Raw genomic sequence first — 16,087 nt, forward strand, 5'->3', positions numbered from 1 at the left:
AAAATAAATGATTATCTAACATTATCTTCCCTATTCACTCCTTAGCATGAGGCTTGAAGCCAACATAGTTGGGAATAAGCTAGGCAGACAATATTTCATTGAAAGTCTGTACCTTCAACAGGTGAAGTAAGCTGCTCTGCGGTTCCTCATTTAATGTACCTATAGTTACAGCCTTTCTATCGTCCCACTGCTGGGCACAGGCCTCCTCTCTCACGGAGAAGGATTGAGCATTAATCACCACGCTTGCTCAATGCGGGTTGGTGATTTCAGACTATATAGTCCAGGTTTCCTCAAGATGTTTTCCTTCACCTTTTTATCAGCCATTGGTGTCTAAGATATACTTAGAAAGTACATACAAACTTAGAAAAGTTGCATTGGTACTTGCCTGACCTGGATTCGAACCCGCGCTCTCATACTCGAGAGGTTGGTTCTTTGCCCACTAGGCCACCACGACTTTTATGTACCTATAGGTGATTAAAATGAGTATTTGTTTCACCACTTCTGTGTATAAATTATGTAGCTGCTAGACAATTTGTAATCTTTCTTTTCTGTAGATAGCTGGTGTCTTCACAAAAGTAAAAATGTAACAAAAAGTTTATTGATGAAGGACTGTGCCAGTGTCTAACTAAGGTTCCTAAGGTAGTGAAACTGGGTAACACAAAATAATATAAAAAGATCTACACTACAGACAACCTAAATAATATTTTAGGACTTATTTTTAATTATTGATTCTCCATAAACATAAATTCCATAATCTCAATATGACTGCTTGACTTAGAACACTGTAAATATACAACTGGTCATTTCAGCAGTCACAGCCCATATCACCAACTTAGCATTCCTTCAGCACACTCTTCTCCACACTGAAATCGTAATCGTAGCTGCTCACACTGACTTTATTAGTTAGAAATGCAAGAAGATCTGCCAGTTCCGTAGCGAAGACGTCTTTGTTAGAGGCCATCTGAAGTGTTTTGGACATTGCGAATGGAACTCCTTGGAGATAATGGAACGTGGGATCTATCAGCGCTTTCCTCGGCGACGGCGCTGCCGGGGCAGGCCTCTGCGGATATGGTACCGGGGCTCCGCCTCCACTCACGTTTGGGTACAAACTGTTCCGAGGTGAACTTGGATCTACAACAACGAATCCATCGTCGGGTCTGGCTCCAGGAATCGGGGGTGTCTCTTCTTCCACTTCTACTTCCACGGGAGAAGATCTCCGCTTACCAAAGATTGAGGAAAACATTTTGTCAGCAGTAGCACTCAATTAATTATTAAAAAAGAAACTTGTAGATTTTTCTTGGAATGACTCACAATGACGATAAAATCAACAAAAACAGTTTGTTGTTTTTGACAGATGGGACAGTATTGTATTGATGATTTGACATTGACAGTTTCGGTTTCATGTTCGGGTGTACATCACTATATTTCACGCTGACAAACCAAATACGGGAAATGAACCGATTTTATTGTTAAAAAAAGAGTTTTTTTTTATTTAAGGACTGTAAATAGTAATAAATATTATTCAAATAGCATCCAACTATAATTCATTAAAAAACTATAGGTTTGTATTTGCTTTAACCGCTCATTGGATTGTTTATTTATACTTTGTCAACCATTGAATATATATCGATGTTGTCAACTATATAAATCGTTGATTGTAGTGAAAGAATAACCAATTTATTTTGGTATTTAAAACAAACCATTTCGTTAATACATAACACTGCGTTTATTGAGTTTGTTAATTTGTTTACTTGAGTTGCGAACTTAAAGAAGTACTCTATTTTACTGAATTTTCTCAATCAATACATTTTTTTTTTTTTTTTTTTTACAATACATGATACGCATTAAAAACATCACCGGTTTTAAATAAAGACCCGTAGAAACATCTCTAGAAAGTAGAAAATGTCAATTCATACTGATTTCTGATTGGTCATAAATATTGGTCTATTCTAGTAAGATTCTAACTAGCCAATCAAAAAAATGAAAATGTGCTTACTGCCAGTAAGTGACATAAAGAAAATGCGAACGCACTGATCATTCGACGTAAGTATTACGTCAAAATCTGGTCAAAACATAAATTTTTGGCTTGTTTTGAAGCTCTAATAAATGTGAACTTTATAACTTTCGGTATGAATTCGTCATTAAAATATTGTTATTTGTGTCCATTGTGACGTTAAAACTGTACATATGAGTATGTAAAACTGTAAGACTGTGTGTTTTGAGGACATTTAACAAGTTCAAGTGTTTGGAACCCCAGCTGGTGTAAGCAAGGTACGTATTAGTTGTTGTAATATGCTTGTTTTAAGTATTTTTGTATCGTATTTTACTGTTGTAGTGGTGAGAAGGTATTCTTTATTGTACGTACTTAGTGTTTGTTATTGAGAAGTTTACCTTGTTGTTGTTGTATGTCCACATCACACAAGTAAACTATGCCACTGTTGTATATCACACCCAATTAAAACATAATATTAGTAAGATAACAAGACGTAGCCGTAGTTGTTTTGCTTTCAAACCTGAACTTTAATTACCTTCAAGTAAAACATCTTTACTACTCAACATAATCTGATGTAGTCTGTGTAAGGAGGTACCGTGTATTTCATTAAATGTAAATACATTTTCGCAAGGTTATTTGTGTTATAACGTGGTAAAGTATTGTAAACAAGTCTTTGGAAAAACATCGAGCAATAAAATAACCCTTGAATAGTATATTTCTCTCAAAACATTTTTTTTTTGTATAAAATATGACTTTTATGTATTTACTTGAAAATGTATGATTATCTAAATAAAAAATACACTATAGTTCGGCCATTCAGAGAATGCGTTCCTGACACGTCGCGATTGAACTGACGACGTAACTTTGCAATGGCGTTGCAGTTACGATAAAAATATTTTTGCTGGTTGTTTACCGTTTTAACAATTGAGGAGCATTAAAACAACATTATTATATCAATAATCAATGAATGTAGTTACGTCGTCAGTTCAATCGCGACGTGTCAGGAACGCATTCTCTGAATGGCCGAACTATAGTTGGTTCCCCGTGGCTTCATCTGGCTCCCGGGAAACTACTTCCCGTACCAGGATAAAACATTGCTTACGTTACTTGGGGATTGTGTAGCTTTCCAACAGCGAAATAATATTTCAGATCAGCTCAGCAGTTTCAGAGCCTTTACAGGTACATAAAAATATCAATATTTCCTTTTTATATTAGTATAAAAGTATAGACAACATGTGTGTGTACGGTGGTGATAATTTATGTAATCTTTAACCAGTCTAACTTGATTTGATGGTATATTTAACTAAATTAAGAAGATACTATAAAAATATCTGCATATATTCTTCAGACAACCTCTGTATAAACTGAACAACATATATGTTGAAATTCAGCTAGGCCTGCCCTCTTGATGATCACTGTAAATAGCCATTAATTTCTTTATATACTTACTGTCATATGTAAGGCCCATACTCATATAATAGAGGAGAAATATGTTATTGTTTGACTGTTGGTTCTGTAACGACTGAAGTAATTTGAAAAACCTGTTACTGTTGGGAAGCTAAATTATATGTGGGTAAGGGTGCTTACATAAAGAAACAGGTTGCCGGTACAGACAAACCTGTACAGGTCAGTACCGATCAGTGCAGGCATAATATTTCAATATAATCCTATTCACTCACTTATACAGAAACAGGCTGTAACTTACCTGTTTCTTTATAAGAGACTGAATAGGATTGTATTGAAATATTATACGTGCACTGATCGGTACCTACCCGTACAGGTTTGTCTGTACCGGAAACCTGTTTCTTTATGTAAGCACCCTAACAATGGCTATACTAATTTTATCCGTGTACGAGGAGTTCTTATGCTGGTGGAACCAAAGGAAACAGTTAGCAACTTACAAATACATGATTTATATTGCTACACAAAATGTTATTCGATTTTTATATAGTATTTAAATGATGAATGTCTCACAGGAGACTGGTGCGATGGCTGATGATCCTGACCGCTCTTCCAATAACTCAGGTATGTACATTCAATACAGATGTTGTTTGTTTATTACAGCAAGATATAAAACTTTAAGTTAACAGGATAATACAAAAATATTGTATAGGAACTGAAAAGTTTGTTTGTCCGTTGTACGCTGTCATCTCAGGAACTGCTGGACCAGTTTGAATAATTCTTACAGTGTTAGATAGCCCATTTATCCTAAAGTGAGAGGTTCTGAAAGTGGCCCAGGTGGAGCCATTAGTGGTCCCTGGAGACTATGGGGGTCCAAACTGGCATGATTATAAATTGGTATTCACAATATTTTTTGTTGAGCTTTTGTGGCCAATTTTTCCTCCACCACAACCAGTAAATCATATTGTATCTACGTTATCTGTAGTGTATGAGAAAAAAGATTGGGAACCTCCGGTTTAGCATGCCTCAAATTGTTTATCATTAATGGGCCATCACCATAGCAATAACCCAGTCACCCAGCCACATTAAAACACGTGATCCAAGCCAGATACCCAGGAAGGAAAACCTCAAGTTTGGTTTACTACCTGACTCCACACCAACAAAGTGCACCTATCTAACTAAACTGATTAATTATTGTAATAGGTCTTATATACAACAAATTAATTAAACTGCTTATTAATGGCAGATAACATGTAAAGTCCATCATTTATTCGACATTGTATTTTTTCAACATATTCGTTACATTATACATTTCGTAACACGATTCGTCTATACCTTTTTTGGAAGCGCGCTCTTGATTTTTTTTCTTAAATTATACGAGTAAGTATATTGTTTAAAACCATAATTTCATAATTTCCAATATTGCATTTTATAGTAAAAAACCTTGTGGGTCCATTATTTGGTGGAGCCAGCCAATCGGCAGCGGGGGTGAAAGTGGGCGGCGGTAGGGAATGGAGGGTGAACCGGGCTCCGCTGATATTAAGGCCATGGTGTGAGTTATAATTTAATAAATCCTGCTGTTGCTAGGGTCCGCTTTGTTGGACGTGTGTCATCATCGACACTGAAAACTGATGCGGTCAGGAAAATTATTTTCATACTTGTATAGACAGAAATTTCGTCGATCCATGAAAGTTAATAGTCGTTTTCATCTCCAATTTTTCCACAGAACATCTTCTTGTAAATCTACTTGCACAATCGGAAAGTTATAAAGCCTCCTCCTGAAATTGAAGGATATTTTGTAAAATTTCCTTGTCGGAAAATTTTTCCACGGTGTGTAGTACAACCGGGTCCGGGGGCTCGTCACACACGCCCATCTGTCGCGATCGATGGCGCCAAGGCCACGGGCGGGCTATCGATTTTATATAAATAGCAGCAGCCCCGCAGCACCACCGCCCCCCGCCCCCCGGGTGCCCCGCGCCCCACCTCGCCCCGTATGCGCTCTGTCACCGCGCCGGGAACCGGGACCACAGGTTCGACGTCCGTCCTTGCGTTCCACGTGTATTGTTTCATTTGCATTGCTTGTTTGAAAGGTAATCGCTTTCTTGATACAACTGATCATTTTGATCGATCTATGATAGTAAATGGTTTTAATTACGGGTATTGTTTACACTTTGTCAGTGTATAAAGTTTTTGAGTACGATGGGAATTATAGCTTTAAACAAATTACGAAAAAATATATAAACCAAATATTATTGGTATGATTGGACAGAAGCAAATTATTATTGATGCTTATTACATAAAAAATGCTCAATTATTTTATCGTAAGTGATCCACAGTCAGTGATTACACAAACTTAAGTGCCCTTGAGTATCTACAGCGTGGAATTCCATGAACTCTATAATGATTAGGTGGTATACAGACGTATTATAATGTAGGTACAGACTTTACGGTTGCGTTCAGCTAATTCTTGGAAAAATGAAGATTAATGTGTACTGGGAATATTGGGTGGTACAGTGGAGTGGTTGCTAGGATACGCGCCTAAAGCATTTTAGATGAGGACGCCTCTCGCATGTACTGGGATGAAAGTGTCGTTACACTTGGAGTATCTAGTTTACCTAAATGTCTGATGTAATTACTGCTTTTTTTTATTATTCTACGATACCTAGGAAGGGTCTCTCTAAGTAGGAAAGATTTCAGATACTAAAAGGGAGAAAAGATATCGATAGGATCTCCTAACTTCTGCGTATGATCCACAATTTTCATCTCCCCAATATTGTGGAAATTTGCTTGTTTTAGTCCTCTGATTATTTGGATGTTTTATCAGTATACCGGAATTTATCGCGGCATCCATTCACTACTTATCCGATTAGATGGATCCGTCAGGTGTGGGCTACGTCACATTACGATACACGATTAAAAGGGAGCGGTGCTTGTTTACTAACAAAATTAAAAATTAAGTCTAAAGTTTGTATATTTATATTCTTTAAAATGTAATTCATTAATACTAGGTACAAAATCATCATCGCAATGTACATTGTACATATATGTATTTACCGTAAATAAATTTCCCGCTAATCATTTTGCGTTTACAAGTAGGCAAAGTCCCCGAACAGATTTCACAGAAAAAACCGATAAGTCCGATGAATAATTTTGTATCAGGCCATTATGAGTTTATCGAGTGGGCGTCGCCTGGGGTGATTGTGTCCCATACCGACCTGTTTGACCTTAGCCTCCATGGAGTTCTGTTATTTGACTCGCGGGGGTTAAATCACATGGGGTTTGTCACGGCACTGGAGCAGTGAAGGAGGGTTAAAAATTTAATTATTTAGGAATTAAGAGGACTCCGCTGTTTTGTTTTTATGGGTACCTACCTAAAATGAACATGTGTCTTATCACATCGAAAACGTACGTAATTATGAGATAAGTAATTATAAGCTCATTTATTATTTACTAGCTTTCCGCCCGCGGCTTCGCCCGCGTGGAATTCGGTTATATTGCGGTATAAATCACAACTATAAGAAAAATTCTCATTCCCACGGAAAAATCTAAGAAGCGCGATGTAACGCTGGATACGATTAGTTGTTAAACCAAAACTGAATGGTATACTATATTATACGTTTTCCCTTGTGGAGCAAAAACATGCAGATTTTGGGCACTGGAAACCCGGGAACACGCTACATAGAGCTGACCATGCCAAAAACAATGAAAAAATTCGCGTAAACGACACACAGCGCCATCTACAATCCATCCATCAAGCAAACAATATTTTTGTTTTCCCTCGGGAATATCTATTTTTTTCGGGATAAAAAGTACCCTATTATTTAATCCGGACTTCTAACTTTACGTCTGCAAAATTTCAAAGCAATCGGTTCAGTAGTTACGGCGTGAAAGCGGAACAAACAAACAAACAAACAAACAAACTCACTTTCCGATTTATAATATTAGTAAGGATTTATCTTTAAATCCCAAGAAGCGGCGACGTGAGTCTGCATATGGGTAGGTAGTTATAGCATCATTGGGAAAACCCCAATTATAGATCTTTAGATTCCGGGTATCTGGTGCACTGATTACACAAATATTGCGCGTGATAAAATGTTTCTACTTGACGGAGAGCTTATAGATTGCATCATTAAGGTGTATTTAATAATGTTGTAGTGTTTGTGTTTTCGTGAAATACAAGTAGTAACATCAACAATGCGTGACCTTCTGGGGGCAAATGTTCTGTTTGTAGCAGCCAGCGCGGTGTGGGGAGTTTCGCGAAACAGCTGAAAGCGCGAAGCTGTGGGTAGTCGCACAGCCACCCGCCCCGCCCGCCGAAAGCACTTAGTTTTTTATCTTTCTGTAGGTGGTTGTAACTGAAAGTAAATAAGCCCCAACTCAAAACATTTACTTACACATTACAATGTTTTACTTCTACTTTATGGCATTTTTTTTGTTTCCTTGTAGAAGGAAAGTGATTTTCTTTCGAAGGGCGGTTGAAAAAGCATTTCCCCAGTTGCTTTAGCTTAACACCTCAGTTGGGTAGGCTACGAAGATTACAAGAGTGATGATTTGAGCATAAGAATGCGTGGTTATCAGGTCTTAACCATATGTTAGTAAAGTGGCTCACCTGGTTAATCTCCGGGGTATTGTAGCAGTTAATTGACAGCAGTATGTAGGTCACTTGACCGCATTACTTGGCGCCGGGCCAGCACTATGTCAATATTGGACTAGCATTACCATACAATGTACAATTTCATATTAAAATGACTTGCGCTATGTAACCACACATACTTTACGTTAATTATACATATATGTACGTATATTTACTTCTGCGAAATGTAACGTGCCAGTTTTGTTGCAAACTAATTAATAAAATTATTCGTCGAAATACAAAATTATGAAATACCCTATTTGTAGAATTTACGTGTAGGTGATGCAATAAATACGTCAGTTACATATTTTAAATAATAATCACATTGCAAAACAATAAAATTACAGTGTTAATAAAAGTTGTTAATGTACAATGCACGAAGTAAAAAAAAGCTATTTAAAGAAACAAAGCTTAGTAAAAACCTCAACAGCAAATGCAATATGTTATTGCTATATGAGGTATGCATCTGCCCAGTGTATACGGAAAGTTCTGCTTTAAAATCTCTAACTTTCCGTGATACTCTTGGTACTATCAGACAATCTAGTCATCACAGAGGCAGTTTTTTTGTGTAGGGGTATGGCAGACAAAAAGTAATTATTCGTTTACGCTTAGCAACATGACATGCACTGATAAATATTCTGCAAAACGTTAGTTTTTGTTATTGTAACAATTATTTCCTATAGTTTTCCTTGTAATGTAGGTACGTGCAGTTTTTACTTTTATAAAAATTGCCAACAATATTTTGGTTGATCCTTACTTACAAACAAATCAGATAATTACGATAAATACATGTAAAGATTGTATAGTAATCGTGATGAAGGCAGTTTGCCTATATTCATATTATTCATTACTTGGCGTGATTCCAAACGGCGCGTCAAAGCGGCCGGTGTGCGCGCGCGCAGCTATCGATCACGTATTGACAAACCCTCGATATCGACGTTATCGCAACGTAAGCTGCTCACGTCACTAATCGCCGAGCTTATCGACATCGCACAACACAATGACCTGCTCATTTGTTTTGCTGATTATCGATACACTATCGAAAAGTTGAACGATCATAGTTGAAGTGCTCGATTCTAGGAAGATGATAGTTTCTACGTAAGCCTAGAAAAGGTAGTAGTAAACCCAATTAGTACAGGATGTCCTCTATCAATTACCCTCATTTCAAATCACCAGCACAGATTACTAAATAAACTATATTCGCGTACCTATATTCCTTATTTCTAGAAGTAAAAATTCTCTTCGACTGAAAAAGTAAGGAGGAAGGAAAATCTGAGAATCTGATAATCTCGGTAGCGGCAATGATTGAACAGGATTTTCTGAGAAGAAGCTGGGGGTTGATCTCGGAAGAATCCTGGATTGGCTGGGTGATGGCAACACGCTCGCCTGGCGAAGTGTGCTGTGTTCAGTAGGTGGTTCCGCGAACAATACGGGCCGCTCCCTCACTGTTCGAGGAAAAACTCATGATTTTTGCAGGTTTGGTACCTACCTTACTGTAACCGCAGAGATTTTGTTCGATATTGTTATAAGGAATTGATATTGATCATTTAAAATGTTGTCGAGAAGATATAGATGCCTGATATTGCATTATAATGAATAGCTAATCAGGTCGCTCCGTAGTTGATCATTTGCATTTACTTCGTCAATAAAATAAAAAAATCAGGCGCGACCCCGACTAACAAGAAACGTTTAATAAACTATGTTGTTTAAGTATTAAAAATAGATATTACTTATATACATTTCCATAAATAATAATGAATTAACGCTTGCATTTAGAATAAATTTCGTCAAAACCGGTCGAGTATATTTATCAGTTTTGTGCAAATCTTGAAGTCAATCTATATTGTGACTCGTGTCGCCGATACTAATACTTTGAGATAAAAGTAATCAGATATGGTTAATAACCAGTATGGCATGTGCTGGTGACTGAATGAATTTGTTTTTAGGGTTCCGTACAAAAAGCGACCACGTTTCTAACGATTCTCTGTGCGCTTTCCGTCTGTCTTCAAGCTGCAATTCATGAATCTCTTTAAATTAATTAATTCATTTTTACAGATGATGTATTTTTGTTGCCACAATTACATGACCACAAATACAAAACAGAATAAACCTATTTTAAAATTGTACATTTTTAAATTATTTATTTATTGCATTCATTTAAAGTAATATATTTTTATTGCAGATGATTGATCAATAAAAATAAAATAACTCAACGAAATGATTGCTTGGAAAGTATCACGTCAACCGCTGACGATGACAATTTTATGAAAGCTGCGTAGGCGCTACGCGTCGTAGCGCGTAGCCCGTAGCAAGCGGTGTCTCCAATCCCGTAGGCATTTTGTGTCAAACTATCATTTACCCCGGAGGTGCCAGTTTTATTAGTGGGAAATATAAAGTATATCATGTTATTTAACTAAACATCTTTTTTATCGGTCTGTAAGTTTTAGAAAATAATGGCTCGCACCAACTGACGAATTATAAAAAATATATTCTTAAGCAAGCATTATTACGCTATTAAACTAAAAAATGTATATTCGTTTCATACAATTTATTATTATTGAATAATAGCAATAAGATATTTTTTTCATCAGCCATTTTGTATGTGACTGCAGTAGGCATATCAATCAACCATATTAATTTTGATGTTATCGATTTAGGATATCCCATTTTCCTATAATAATCAAACCAAATGATGAAATATGAAGTGAAATTAAATGTGCATTCAGATATAATCGCGTGAGCAAATTACCCGCTTATCAGTCGCCTGTGAATAATCTCTCACGATAGGGCCACACGATCGGCCACGCGGTAGGTAAGTCAAAGGCCAGCGGCGAGTTTCACAAACCCAATCATTGCGAATTATCACAAAACCAACCGCCAGCGCCATCTCGTGACAACCACGCGAATTAATTAGTTTGCAAAAACCTCCGTGGTATTTTGCCCTTGTACATAGGTAAGATGGAAATTTCGTTTCAAAGGGTCAAAAAATCTCGAACGTTTAAAACATTTTTAATCAATTTTGAATACAAAATTTGGATAGAATATGTTTATAATATTGTAAGCTGATATATGTACACATACATCTACCCCTCCACCGGCTCGGCCTGTCGCCAGGCACTGGGGACTAGAACGTGGGGCCTCAAACTCAAAACAAATCTGTATCAGAAAAACAAATTATCATCCATCCCTTGTTGTGACTGCGGTTGTTTGGTTACCAAGGTCAAGGGCACATTTGGGCAGGGGCCGGGCGGGGCGCGGGGTGTGGGGGGCGGGGCCGGGGGGGCTGAGCTTGGGCTAGAAATAGACACAGCAACGTTTGTCAACACACGCCTACGCAGCGTGCCGGGGGAAGTTCCCGGGCGCCGGGCCGGGGGGGGGTGATCAACCCCCCACTTCTCGGAACTTGGAGGGCAAATTTTGCTAATACGTTCCTGGAAGCCGGAGTGTTTTAGTGGATGATGGATCGCTCGCGCCCCGGACTTTGTCAGCTAACATTGAAATTGTGTGAGCCTTGCTTACCTTACAGCATCCTAAATAATGATTATATCTTTTCAACCAAAAGATTCGTTTATATTGATTCGTTCTACTCATTCGATAATATACACCAGTGATTAGTTGCAGAAGCTCACAACTTAAAAGTTTCTGTTCTATGCTAAATTGTTAGTTTTGTAATACAACCGTATATTTGATAATACATAATATAATGTTGGATGCCTATATTACGGACACAATACATTCAAAACTCTCAAACTCAAACTCAAACTCAAATTTTTTTATTTCAAATAGGCCTATTAAAGCTCTTTCGAAACGTCAAAGTTAGGTGCACGGTTCCAAAGAGTTGGTCTCATGGAGAAGAACCGGCAAGAAACTCCATGGACACTCTTTTTAAAAGAAATAAAAATAATTACAAACATACAGTTTTCTATCTAGTCCTGAGAATGTTATACAATACAAATTGAGCTAAAAATTTACTAATAAATTATACAAAATAATTTTAGTGCAATTTTTACTAGAAAAATAATTTATACAATTCAAAGAAAAGATATGTATACTAGGTAAACAAGTTTTCAAACAGATACTTCAATTAGTGGTCCTTTTGGCTGGTCAGGGCGGCGGCAGTCCCGTGCCCGTGGTCGCCGGGGAAGCCACATGTGCAGAGAAAAAGAAAAAACAATATTAATTTAACGCCAGGCATCACTGTCATTAATGTAATCCTGGATTTTATAATACGCCTTTTTAATCAAAATGTTTTTAACTACATTCTTAAACTTTTTATCAGTGAGATCAAGGATACATTTAGGTAGCTTGTTATAAAAACGTACACAATTCCCTAAGAACGACTTATTTGTTTTTGTTAGCCTAAACTTGGGAACCACTAATTTATGTTTGTTACGTGTATTTATCTGGTGAATGTCGCTTTTAACTGTGAAATTATGGAGGTTTTTACGAACAAACATAATATTTTCAAAAATATACAAGGAAGGTAATGTGAGAATATTAATTTCCTTAAAGAATTCTCTTAGAGATTCGCGAGAGCCCATGCCGTAGATCGCTCGGATCGCCCTTTTTTGCAGAACAAAAATTGATTGGACATCAGCCGCTGCCCCCCATAGCAATATGCCATATGACATCACGCAATGGAAATAGGCGAAGTATACAAGCCTGGCCGTAGCTACATCGGTCAGTTGTCTTATTTTTCTGACTGCAAAGGCAGCAGAACCAAGTCGCCCTGATAGGGAGGATATATGGGGACCCCATTGCAATTTACTGTCAATGGTAATGCCCAGAAATACTGTACTGTTAATTAAGTCTAATTTGCTCTTTTCGAGCATTATATTAGTTTCAACCGCGGTGACGTTAGGCAAACAGAACTTAAGACATTTAGTCTTGGAAGCGTTTAATAATAAATTGTTGGCTGCGAACCATTTGGAGAGAATTTCTAGGCTTTCATTAATGTGACTAACATTGGGGTTCTTACGCTTAACTTTAAAAACAAGGGAAGTGTCATCCGCAAACAAAATAACATCCGAAATATCAGACAACACAAATGGAAGGTCATTTATATAAGCTAGGAACAGAAATGGACCCAGTATAGAGCCTTGAGGCACGCCCATTTTTACAACTGTCCCCGAAGATGTTGAGCCGCAGACATCCACTTTTTGCTGTCTGTTGGATAAATAAGACCGGACAAGTTCAAGAGATTTTCCACGAATACCGTAGTGTCTCAGCTTAGAAATGAGTGTATCGTGGTGCACACAATCAAACGCCTTGGAGAGATCACAGAATATACCGACGGCATCCTGCGAACTCTCCCAGGCTTCCAAAATTTGAGTAACTAACCGCGCACTTGCGTCCGTAGTGGACCTACCCTTTGTAAAGCCGAATTGACGGTCGTGCAGTATATCATTTAAGTTGAAATGGTTTAACATCTGATCAAGCATGATCCTTTCGAATATTTTACTTAGAGCCGGGAGAATAGAAATGGGTCTGTAGTTTGACGGATTTTTCTTACAACCTGACTTAAATATTGGAATGACCTTACTGTGTTTCATCAAATCAGGAAAGGTGCCTTCATCTATACATGAGTTAAAGATTTGACTGAGTATTGGTGCAATATTGTCAATCACGGAGCTCAGGGCTTTAACAGAGATGCCCCATAAGTCTTCCGTTTTTTTAAAATTTAGGTTTTTGAAAGCTTTTTTTACTGTATTAAAAGTTATGTGTTGGAATCCGAAATCCGGTACTTCTTTAGTAAAATTTTGTTTTAGTAATGACTCTGCAAGTGTAGAGGACGAGTTAAGTGATTTAGTAACCTCTACTGGTACATTAGAAAAAAAATTGTCAAACGCGTTAGCAACCTGCACATTATCCGACACAGTTGTGTCATTAATCGTTAACGATAGTTCAGTATCCCGGACTTTAATTTGACCCGTTTCCGCATTTATTATTTTCCAAACGGTTTTTATTTTATTCTCCGATTTAGTTATTCTGTTACTGATTGATTTAGACTTTGCAAGAATACATACACTTTTGAATATCTTAGAGTAGTTCCGTACATGCTCATGAAAAGATTTATCAGATGTCATTGATTTTTCTCGATATAGATTATACAATACATCTCTGCTTATCCTAATCCCTTTTGTACACCATTCGTTGAATTTTAATTTATTGTCGATTTTAAGTTTCTTAATAGGACACGATTTATTAAATTCTAGGCAAAGTGTGTTAAATAACTTATTAAATTTAGTATTCGGGTCCTCTGATTTAAAACTACTGCATAATTTATTGACGACATTATTTTTAAAGGTCTCTAAGGTTCTGTCTGTTAATTGTCTGTATTTAATAACTACGTTTGACGGAGTGTTTTTATTAGCAGGAAAGCTAACAAGCTGCCCCAAGTGATCCGATCTCACACCAGCAATAATGGAAGAATGCTGAACCACACAATTTGTAAAAATATTGTCTAAACATGAACTTGAGGAAGCTGTAATTCTAGTGGGTTCATTAAACAAATGCTTTAAATTAAAAGATTGGAATAGAGATAAGAATTGATATTTATCAGATGATTCCGACGATAGATCTATGTTAAAATCACCGCAAATGAAAACTGGTTTATTAGACTTAAAAATCTTCCTAAGTATTTCCTCCATATTTGTAAGAAATAATGAAAAGTTACTTGCTGGTGGTCTATACTTAGTCTGGCCATAAATACTGTTACACTTAATTATAAAAAAATATTACATTTGAATTTCGAATCTGTCATTTTTATATGATTGTTCATTGTGTTTTCTCATTTTGGCGCCAATACATTGTAAAATATTTTGCGATATTAAAATGGTGTGGGGTGATAAAGAGAACCGAATCGCTGTGATAGCATTACACAAAGTAGGTATGGAGCCAAATGCAATTTTTAAAACTCTCCATACACTTGGTATTAGTAAAATGTTTGTGTACCGGGCTATTAATAGGTACAATGAGACCTCCTCTGTTTGTGACAGAAAAAGATCTGGCCGTCCACGTAGTGTTCGTACGAAAAAGGTGGTCAAAGCAGTAAGGGAAAGAATTCGAAGAAATCCTGTCCGAAAGCAAAAGATTTTATCTCGGGAAATGAAGATAGCACCTAGAACCATGTCGCGTATTTTAAAAGATGACTTAGGACTTGCAGCCTATAAGAGACGCACTGGCCATTTCTTAACTGATAATTTAAAGAAGAATAGGGTGGTAAAATCGAAACAACTACTGAAGCGGTACGCAAAGGGAGGTCACAGAAAAATTTTGTTTACGGATGAGAAAATTTTTACAATTGAGCAACATTTTAACAAACAAAATGACCGTATTTATGCTCAAAGCTCTAAGGAAGCTTCCCAATTAGTCGACAGAGTGCAACGTGGACATTATCCGACTTCAGTGATGGTTTGGTGGGGTGTTAGCTATGAAGGAGTGACTGAGCCATATTTTTGTGAAAAAGGTATCAAAACATCGGCACAAGTGTATCAAGATACCATTCTTGAGAAGGTAGTTAAGCCCCTTAACATCACCATGTTCAATAACCAAGTATGGTCCTTCCAGCAAGACTCGGCGCCGGGTCATAAAGCTCGGTCCACGCAGTCTTGGTTGGAATCGAACGTTTCGGACTTCATCAGAGCTGAAGACTGGCCGTCGTCTAGTCCCGATCTTAATCCGCTGGATTATGATTTGTGGTCAGTTTTAGAGAGTACAGCTTGCTCTAAACGCCATGATAATTTGGAGTCCCTAAAACAATCTATACGATTGGCAGTGAAGAATTTTCCCATGGAAAGAGTGCGTGCTTCTATTGATAACTGGCCTCATCGTTTAAAGGACTGTATTGCAGCCAATGGAGACCACTTCGAATAAGCTTTTTATATTTTTAATTGTTTTATATTTATGTATTAAACTGACACACTGTAAAAGTAATAAATGTTATTTGCAGTTAACAATTTTCTTTTTTCTTTATTACAATATTTATGGCAAGACTAGGTATACACATAAGAATAAATGACTTCCTATTTCTGCACATGCTACCTCGCACAGGCGATCAA

The 16,087-nt window shown here is 37.1% G+C and overlaps 2 protein-coding genes across 11 annotated transcripts in view; one reads left to right on the forward strand and one right to left on the reverse strand.

Moving 5' to 3' along the window:
- Window positions 1–678: 678 nt before the first annotated feature.
- On the reverse strand, window positions 679–1,368 carry LOC124637332. The gene has a single exon (XM_047173697.1). It carries the CDS (start codon window positions 1,241–1,243, stop codon window positions 833–835), a length of 411 nt encoding a protein of 136 aa, XP_047029653.1. The 5' UTR covers window positions 1,244–1,368; the 3' UTR covers window positions 679–832.
- A 607-nt stretch (window positions 1,369–1,975) lies between these two features.
- Window positions 1,976–16,087, forward strand: part of LOC124637795 (histone deacetylase 4) — an 81,404-nt gene continuing 67,292 nt past the window's right edge. For 2 of the 10 annotated variants that reach the window (XM_047174461.1, XM_047174458.1), the window contains exons 1-2: window positions 1,977–2,271; window positions 3,970–4,018. In XM_047174461.1, coding sequence (XP_047030417.1) covers window positions 3,982–4,018 — 37 coding nt within the window. In that variant the 5' untranslated portion in view covers window positions 1,977–2,271; window positions 3,970–3,981. Of the gene's footprint in view, window positions 2,272–3,969; window positions 4,019–16,087 lie in introns of those variants that run through there. The other 8 variants (XM_047174453.1, XM_047174456.1, XM_047174451.1 and 5 more) reach the window with 6 other exon arrangements.

This window comes from Helicoverpa zea, chromosome 16 (assembly GCF_022581195.2).
Source record: "Helicoverpa zea isolate HzStark_Cry1AcR chromosome 16, ilHelZeax1.1, whole genome shotgun sequence".
NCBI lineage: Eukaryota > Metazoa > Arthropoda > Insecta > Lepidoptera > Noctuidae > Helicoverpa > Helicoverpa zea.